Source organism: Colobus angolensis, unplaced genomic scaffold (assembly GCF_000951035.1).
Source record: "Colobus angolensis palliatus isolate OR3802 unplaced genomic scaffold, Cang.pa_1.0 Scaffold20, whole genome shotgun sequence".
Classification (NCBI taxonomy): domain Eukaryota; kingdom Metazoa; phylum Chordata; class Mammalia; order Primates; family Cercopithecidae; genus Colobus; species Colobus angolensis.
Window position 1 is genome coordinate 9,970,216 of NW_012115155.1, and position 9,490 is coordinate 9,979,705.

The 9,490-nt window shown below is 53.1% G+C and overlaps 1 protein-coding gene across 1 annotated transcript in view; it reads left to right on the forward strand.

Annotated features, from left to right (window-relative positions):
- The first annotated feature begins 366 nt into the window (after positions 1–366).
- Positions 367–9,490, forward strand: part of MYO7B (myosin VIIB) — a 78,923-nt gene continuing 69,799 nt past the window's right edge. The window contains exons 1-4 of the mRNA XM_011941676.1: positions 367–404; positions 5,051–5,164; positions 6,172–6,324; positions 7,556–7,740. Coding sequence (XP_011797066.1) covers positions 387–404; positions 5,051–5,164; positions 6,172–6,324; positions 7,556–7,740 — 470 coding nt within the window. The 5' untranslated portion in view covers positions 367–386. The remainder of the gene's footprint in view (positions 405–5,050; positions 5,165–6,171; positions 6,325–7,555; positions 7,741–9,490) is intronic.

The window sequence follows — 9,490 nt, forward strand, 5'->3', positions numbered from 1 at the left end:
CCAGTGGCTGCTTACCTGAGCACTTCCCAGGATGTGTGATGATGACTGGTTTTCATGGATATCTGACCAGATAAAATTGGGGCTTCTGGATGGCAGGGAACCACCCACTCCCTGTATCAAGCCCAGGACTGAGTATGAAATATGTCTGCGGTAAAGGTGATGTAGAATGAAGAAGCTGAGAACAGCTCTTGTACTTCGGCTAGGACTGTGACTCATTCATCCATTTATTCAGCATTGTTTCTGAGCCGGGTCCCATGCCGGGACCTTAGGGTAGTGTTGGTGAACAAGCCCAGCTCCTGTGCTCCAGGGGCTCCTATCAGGGGTGCGCATGGAGCTGACGTTCTGCTTTCTCTCTCCGTACAGGTGTGTGGAACTGCTGACTCAGGATGTCGGGGTTCAGGCTGGTAAGAATTGTATGATTTGTTCCAGGGGTTACTGGTGTAAGTTACTCAAGGCCAAGTTGAATCGCTCCCAAGGAAAGAGAGGAAAGGCAATGAGACCCTATAGGAAAATACCAGAGACAGGTGAGTTTAGGAAACATGACAGATTCTAGCATCTAAAGAAAACAAGTTGGCCAACCACTGGCCTCGGCAATACATGTAGTTATGTATAGTTATCTCTCACTTTCATGCAGAGCTTAACATGTCCCTTTGTCTTGACAAAAGGGATTTCTTTTCTTTACTTTTCTTTTTTTTTCCCAGACAGATTCTCACTCTGTCACCCAGGCTGGAGTGCAGTGGCGTGATTTCAGCTCACGGCAACCTCTGCCTCCCAGGTTCAAGTGATCCTCCAATCTCAGCCTACCAAGTAGCTGGGACCACAGGTGCATGCCACCACACCCAGCTAATTTTTGTGTTTTTTATAGGGACGGGGTTTTACCATGTTGCCCAGGCTGGTCTTGAACTCCTGAGCTCAAAGCAATCCACTAGCCTTGGCCTCCCAAAGTGCTGGATGTGAGCCACCTTGCCCAGCCAACAAAGGGATTTCCCGGTTGTCTCACTGTGGCAGTTGCAGGGAGCTCCCCCAGAGAAAACAGGGAACTGGGGAACTGTGGGCATGGGTAGGACTGAAACCCAGGTCTGGGTCACCACTTTGGACTCTGCATCGTGCTTCCTTCACTCAACAAATATTCCTGTGTTCCGGTGGCCAAGGGATGCTCCTCCATAGGAAGAAAGCAGAGGAGTTTTGCATTTACTGTTGAAGCAACATAGACCCTGGGGAACTGCCCTGCCCTGCCACGGCACGTAAAGGGTGGAGAGTTCAGAGGCTGGGGAGCCCAGAGAGCAGAGGCCCCAAACCAGCCTGTGCATCCTTCCCTGCCCTCCACATTTCCACCCTTGCCCCATGCCCCGCAGAGTCCAGGAGAGCAGGATAGTGCTGCGAAGTGCTCTTTGATAAGAAAATGCCCCAAATGTTCTCCTGAGTGCAAAGCCACATAGGACATCATTCCTGGCCTCTGGAGCACACTGCTGAGAGGAGGACCTTCACTACGCAGGAGCCCCTGGCGCTGCCACTAAGCCTGGCAGCATCGGACTCACAGAATGGACAGCCAAGATTGGCTTCTTGTTTTCAATTACAGAATAGAGCTTAGGCTGTTTTAGGCTGTAGAGAGGACACGCACGGTCTCAAATGTCAGGTTGTGAGGCTTCTCGTGACTAAGTTGCAAACCTGAGAGTGTGGCTCCACCTTGGAGCATGGTGTGATTTTAAGACAAAGCCAAGCATTTCACAAAGGAATAGGCCATGGGATGCATCCATGCCAGACTCCCTCTGGGGATGCCACTAACTGCAAGCAGAGTTTAGAAAAACACCTCTTAGGGTCCTATTACTCACAATGACAATTGCAGGCCCGCTCTGTCTTCAGAGATAGTAAGTCTTTGAGAGGAAAGTCATCTCTCGGCTCACTGCAACCTCGGCCTCCCAGGTTCAAGCAATCCTCCCACCTCAGCCTCCCGAGTAGCTGGGACTACAGGCACCCACCACCATGCCTGGTTAATTTTGTATTTTTAGTAGAGACAGGGTTTCACCACGTTGGCCAGGCTTGTCTTGAACTCCTGACCTCAGGTGATCTGCCCTCCCACCTCAGCTTCCCAAAGTGCAGAGTGGTCATCTTTTTAATGAATAAGTCTTTCAGAGGGCCCATGCGGTTGTTGAGTCCTCTGTGGTGCCCTCCGTGCTGGACACTATTCGGGCTCCCTGCCATAGGGCATTCCATCTTCACCGCAGCCCTGTGAAGCAGGCCCCTTTCAACAGATAAGGAAGTTAAGGTTCAGAGCTGTGAAGTGACTTTCCCAAGGCCGTATAACTTCTGGAATACAGAGTAGGGATTAGAACCCAGCCAGGTCTGCCTGACTTCATCAGGGCTTGGACTGCCGTAACAAGGTGTCACAGCCTGGGTGGCCTAAACCACAGACATTTATGTTCTCACGGTCCTGGAAGCTGGAAGTCCAAGTCAAGGTGCCTTAGGGTTGTAAATGGCTGTCTTCTCATTTTATTCCCTTCTTCTCATTTTACCCCTTCTTCTGTGCTGTGGGGTGAGGAGAGGGAGAGAGAAAAACAGAGAGAGAGAGAGAGACAGGGAGAGAGAGAGAGTGTGCGTGCATCTCACTGGTGCCTCTTCCCGTTTTTTTTTTTTTTTTTTGAGATGGAGTCCCGCTCTGTCGCCCAGGCTGGAGTGCGGTGGCCGCTGCAAGCTCCGCCTCCCGGGTTCACGCCATTCTCCTGCCTCAGCCTCCCGAGTAGCTGGGACTACAGGCGCCCACCACCTCGCCTGGCTAGTTTTTTTTTTGTATTTTTTTTTTAGTAGAGATGGGGTTTCACCGTGTTAGCCAAGATGGTCTCGATCTCCTGACCTCGTGATCCGCCCACCTCGGCCTCCCAAAGTGCTGGGATTACAGGCTTGAGCCACCGCACCCGGCTGCCTCTTCCTTTTTTATATACACCAGTCCTGTTGGATTAGGACCACACCCTTAGGACCTTATTTAACCTGAATTACCTCCTCGAAGGCCTTATCTGCAAATATGATCATGTCAGGAGTTGGGGCTTCACTATATGAATTCTGGAGGGACACAATTCAGTCCATATAATGAGGTTGATTTATATTTTTGCCCATCTTCTATAGCAATCTTCTTCCTAATTCTAATTTTATTTTATTTTATTTTTTATTTGTGTATTCTTTTTTGACAGAGTCTCACTCTGTCAGCAAGGCTGGAGTGCAGTGGTGTGATCACAGCTCACTGCAACCTCCACCTCCCAGATTCAAGCAATATCGTGCGTCAGCCTCCTGATTAGCTGGGATTACAGGGGCCCACCACCACCACGCCTAGCTTTTTTTTTTTGAGATGGATTTTTTTTGAGATGGAGTCTTGCACTGTCGCCCATGCTGGAATGCAGGAGTGCGACCCTGGCTCACTGCAAGCTCCGCCTCCTGGGTTCAAGCAATACTCCTGCCTCAGCCTCCCGAGTAGCTGGGACTACAGGCGTGAGCCACCACACCTGGCTAATTTTTGTATTTTTAGTAGAGATGGGGTTTCACTATGTTGGCCAGGCTGGTCTTGAACTCCTGACCTCGTGATCCGCCCACCTCGGCCTCCCAAAGTGCTGGGATTACAGGCGTGAGCCACCACACCCAGCCAATTTTTGTATTTTTTTAGTAGAGGCAGGGTTTCTCCATGTTGGCCAGGCTGTTCTCAAACTCCTGGCCCGTCTTGAACTCCCAAAGTGCTGGGATTACAGGTGTGAACCACGACACCCAGCCCCTAATTCTAATTTTAAAAAAAATTCTACATCATTTTGCTGACTTTTCTCCTTCCTACTTTTCATGATTCTTCCCATGTTTTTCTAATCAGGGCATGTTCTCCCGCAGTTTCCAATTTTGTTTTCATTCTGGTGCGCATTTCTTTCATTTCCTCCATTTTTTCGTTCAGCTCTGCCAACTCATGTCTCATCCTTTTTCTCAGTTTTCCCCCATCTAATTCCTGGGCTTTTCTGCCTCTGACCTAATCTTTGGTCAGTTTTTGTAAATTACGGTGAAATACTCGATCACAACTTCCCACTGCTCTGTGGCAGTTATTTCTCTTTTGCTAAGGCTTATTTGCTCCTTTCCTCCTCTTGGGTTTCAGTACCTCCGAACACAGGCCTGTGCCGCTTCCTTTTGGATTACTCCTCTTCAGATGGGGTGAGCTTTCTTGGATTAGAAGGAGGTTCGTGCGGGGTCAGTGCCACAGTGCAGGCTGGCAGAAATCTCACATGTGGGTTTTTAGTTGCTGCTTCTCCCACCCAATAGATCTGGGTACTGCAGAGCTTTTCACAGGGCAAGGCTTCTCTTTTCCCACCCCACAGAGAGACTGCTTCCTGCAAATATGGCAGCCCTGCAAATATGGTCTGTTTCTTAGAACCGAGACAGGCCAGGCAAGCTCCGACTGCCACCTTGTGCCCTTGCTCCTGCTGCTGCAGCAAGATATGCTGCTTTTGCATGCCAGGATGGGCTGCTGCCTTGGAGAATTGAACTTTGCCCTCTCTTTCTGGAATCTACAGCTGGGGCCACCTTTTCAACTTCCTCCTGTGTCTTCTAGTGTTTGTTTCTGTTTCTCATCCTCCTATTGCTTGCGGGTGATTTCCGAGAGGATGTAACTCTTGCTACCATCAAGCTTGAGAAGCACTTTCTCTTTTAAACACTCAGCCACGCCACCTTCCTAAATAGTTGCCAAGTTTCTTTTTCATTATGAGAGGTTCTGTGGTGAGACCAGAGCTCCTGTCAGCTTACTGTCCCAGACAAGACAAAGACATGGAGAGAAGCTGTACAGATGCTTGGTACCTGCCCAGTGAGCAGGGCAGATGGCACATGATCAAAGGAAACGGGGGCTAGGAGAGAGAGGGAGAAAGAGAGATGGGAGAGGAACGGGGAGAGGGGAGGAGAGGAAAGGAGAGACAAGCTCCAGCCACCTTGGGAACTCTGAGCTGGAAGGCAAAGCCCTGAAGAGAGGTAAATATCCAGCAGGGAGGGGCAGAGAGAGCGGGGATCACACCACTGTCTTCTGTCTGCCCTCCAGGGTGACCACGTGTGGCTGGGGCCTCCCTCCACCCACAAGACTGGCGTGGCCGTTGGAGGCATCATCAAAGAGACAAAGCCAGGCAAGGTCTTGGTTGAAGATGACGAGGGCAAGGTCAGTGTTCTGGGGCTTTCCGCTGGGCCCCGGCCTGCCCCACATCCAGGGCCCCAGAGCCCTCCCCACCCTCTGGAGCCTCTCCCTGACACCAGGGGCTCCAAGGCCAAGTGGGGACCTGGGTGGCAGGACAGATCACGGTGGAGTCCTGCCATGGTGAACACGGCCTGTGTGTCCTGGGGAACGTTTCAAGAGTTGCAGTCCAGGGAAATGAAGAGAATTAGGGGGGCAGGAAGTGGAGAAGTGGGAAAGGGGCTCTGGAAGGACCAGAGGGGCAGAAAGCCGGTTTGCAAAATGAAACTGGCACGGGGGAAAGGTGGGTGAGGAAGGTGTGTGGAGAGGCAGGACGGGGCAAAACGCACAAGTGAGAGGCCAGCAACCAGGAGTGGCCCAGGGGTGACCAGCTCATCCATCAGAGGGGTCAGGACCAGCTAGGTGGTGAGCGGGGAAGGGCTTACCACGGAGTGTCCAGCCGGTCACTTAGGTCCTCAGATTGTCCTCTCCGCTCAGCTGGGTGCTGCAGGCTTAGCCTCCAAAGAAAAGTTTCTAGGCTGTGGCCTGTGAGATCCAGATGATCGAAGTCAGTAAAATAATAACAATATCTTCTATTTGTGTAACACTGTCGTTTATTTTTAGAAAAAAACCTTTTACTTGCACACTCTTATAATAACCTGCAAGGCTCCCAGGTGCAGCCTAACCCTAAATCTAACTTCTGGCTACAAGCTCCTTTGTCCCTGGTCAGAAATTCAGCCCTAGCCCCAGCTATGCCTTAACCCTGGGCCCTCGACCCATGCTGATGCAGTCATAGATGGACCTGATTCTGCCACAGGAGTCCCTTGACCCTTGTCATAGACTGACCCTGGCCGGAGGCTGGCCACCGCCCCAGGTCAGCTGATCTGTGACCCCGAAGGCCACTTTGCTGCTGAGAACTTGGAGGGGAGAGTGTGGCAGGCTGGCCACGGGGATGGAGGCCACCCCTCAGGGGAGTCCGTACCCCGTTGTTCCAGGAACACTGGATCCGAGCAGAGGACTTTGGTGTCCTCAGCCCCATGCACCCCAACTCAGTCCAGGGCGTGGACGACATGATCCGCTTGGGGGACCTGAACGAGGCGGGCATGGTGCACAACCTCCTGATCCGCTACCAGCAGCACAAGATCTATGTGAGTCTCCCCAGCCCTGTGTCCACAGGGGAGCCCCTCACAGGTGCCGACCTCCTGGACAGGGAGAAGAAAATGATGCACGGGGAGCACTGCCCCCCCATGCCCTCACTGGGGGAGGTGGGCGAGGGGCCTAACTTTTCCCAATCTCTGCTGCCCAGTCCCAAACAGGGCAATCCCACCCTGGAGGGGAGGAAGCCACTGCATAGAGTGACAGCACAGTGCCTGGCACAGTCTGTGCTTAGTGAGGGCTGCAGATGGCCATCAGGTGGCCATTGTCCTCTGCCCTCTCTGTCCCAAGCATGTTGTAGAGACAGGGTCACCAGACAGAGAGCTCCTGGCCTCCCAAGAGTGAGTCCCATGATAGCCAGGATCCCAAGATCTTGATTCACCAGACGAGGGAGCCATGGGGGTGGATGTGGGCCCTCCCTGCAAACCTGGCCTGGATGGAGGTTCACCCCAGCCTGAAGCTCTCATCCTGGTTCCAATGCAGATTTTTCCAGGGGAGGTGGTATTTCCAAACTGACACCAGCTCGGCCTAAGTAGGTGTGGCCTGCAGAAGCCACTGCCTGCCTGGGCCTCTCTGGTTGGAGGGGTGGCTAGCTTGGTTCTGACCGGCCCTTCTGGGCTGTTCAGAGGAAGGCAGCTTGTGCTTCCAAAGGGCTTGTGTCTGCACTCCTCATCTGGTGGCACAGCCTGAAGCCAGAGGGCACGTCCTCTCCTTTCCTAAAGTGAAAACCAGGATGCCATGGTCATGTGGCATATTGTGCAGACTCTGCCTGCCTCACCCACTGAGGGGCAGTGGGGCCAGGTGGGGGCTCCAGATGGGCAGCTGATCCAGGGCGGAGGTCCCAGGAGCACACAGAATTTGTGGTTGGGGTCTGTGAGGGCCACTTGTTGACCAGCCTATATGAAAGCCCCTGCGGGATGCACATGAAAACCCATTTCATACTTAGTCCATTTTTATCGAGCCCCTTCTAAGTACCAGGCAAGGTACTAAACAGCTAACATTTGATCTTCCTGGAAATACGTCCCCTGGGAGCTCACCTTCCTGGTGGACATCTCGTCTTCCCATAGGAGGGACCTGCACAGCCGAATGTCTTATCTCCCTGGCCCAGAATCAGACTCTACTTCCCCACCAAAGTCAGCAGCCCTGATAACTCCCTGAGGGCAGGGCCAAGGCCGAGTATCTCTGCCAGGGGCAGAGGGCACTGACCGCCTGCTCCCTTCCCAGACGTACACAGGTTCCATCCTGGTGGCCGTGAACCCGTTCCAGGTGCTGCCGCTCTACACCCTGGAGCAGGTACAGCTCTACTACAGCCGCCACATGGGCGAGCTGGCCCCGCATGTCTTTGCTGTCGCCAACAACTGCTACTTCAACATGAAGAGGAACAAGAGGGACCAGTGCTGCATCATCAGGTGAGGCAGAGGGGTCAGGCACCGCCTCCAGGCATCTCCCTGAACTGCTCCCCACCAGCATGCCTGCAAAGTTGGGCAAGGCAGGAGCTCTCCCTACTCCATGGCACACACCCTTCTCCACAGCACACAACGGCCCCAGCTACCCTGCACCCCGAGCAGTTCCTCCAAAGCTTCCTTCCTTCAGAACCTAGGCTTTCATCGTGTCACCAGGGACTGGACTGCCCAGCCTCTAGTAACGGTTTACTGAGTCAAGGAAGGAAGTTGGGCTGGGTTCCTTTAGAAATGGGCCCCAGGGGTCGGGCATGGTAGCTCATGCCTATAATCCCAGTGACTTGGGAGGTCAAAGCAGGAGGATTCCTTGAGGCTGGGAATTTGAGACCAGCCTGGACAACATAGCGAGACCCTATCTCTGTAAAAATAAAAAAAAGAAAAAGATACGGGACCCAGGTTAGGCACTTGAAGATGCAGGAGTTCAACAGCTGAGGACCCATTCAAAAAAATCTCAGGGCAGGCCCCAGGTGAGGACAGAAGAGCAGCAGCTCCAGGGGGCAGCTCTCAGGTCACCAGGGGACCAGAAGGAAAGTGTCCCCTCCAGTCCAGGTTCTGACTGCTTCAGAGACTCCCTGCCTGGTCTGGCCTCGCTACCAGTGACCACAGACCCTCCTGGTGTCGGGAGGAGGAGTGTTCAAGGGAACGGGAGGTGGAGTGGGAATGTGGCTCCTAAGCACCTTGCTTGGTGCTCCAGTAGAGTCGTTCATTCATTCCTTCCTTCATTCAATCATTTCAGGTTTTGTCATGCCCCAACTGTGTGCCACCCACTGTCCTAACATGGGGACGCGGCAGCTAACAAAAGGGACCAGAATCCCTTCTTCAGGGAGCTTACATTCTAGAAGTGGAGACAGACAGGCAACAAATAAGTGCGTTTTTATGCAGGTCCTAACAGCTTTGAAGTAAAACACAGCAGGGGGGAGGAAAGGGTGATGTCAGCCTCTGCGTTAGGTAGGGGGCAGGCCAGACACGGCCTCTCTGAGGAGGGATGTTGAACAGAGACCAGAATGAAGTCCCAAGGCACAGGTGATCACATTTCATGTCCTCAGCAACCCTCTGAAGGAGATGCTCTCATTCCCCTGATATGGCCCCATGTTACTGCTGGAGAGACCCACAGTCAGTGGGGCTGAGATCCTGTTCCAGCGGCACACAGCGGTGAAGTGGGGAATTCAAACCCAGGGCTCTGGAGAAGACAGCAGACAGGTGCCCTGGGAGAGAGCTGGAACTCCCAACCTGCCCCCGGAGGCAAGGCAAGAAGCCTCTGGGCAGAGCTGGGCCGCGGGCTGGCTGGCCAGGAGCTGACAGGGCGGCGCCCCCTGGAGGCTGGCAGGGCTGGCCCAGTGTGAGCAAGGAGAGGAAAGAGCCCCCCAACATTTGGTTCCTTGTAGTGAGCAGAATGTCACTTGTCACTTTGAGTCAAATTGCATTCTCCTCCGGCCCTTTCCACCCCCAGGGCTGTGGGCAAGTCCCGTTAACCCGCATCTCTACAATGGCAGGTTGTTTGATGAGCTTGTTTACAAACACGGCTGGCACTTGACAGGCACTCAGGGGAGTCCACAGCTATCACAGGAGGTTTGTTGATCTCACTCTGCTTTGCTGGCATAGTGATTGTGGGTATTTTGATCATAACTTTTTTTAAAAGGTCATATTTTGGCTGGGTGCGGTAGCTCATGCCGGTAATCCCAGCACTTTGGGAGGCCGA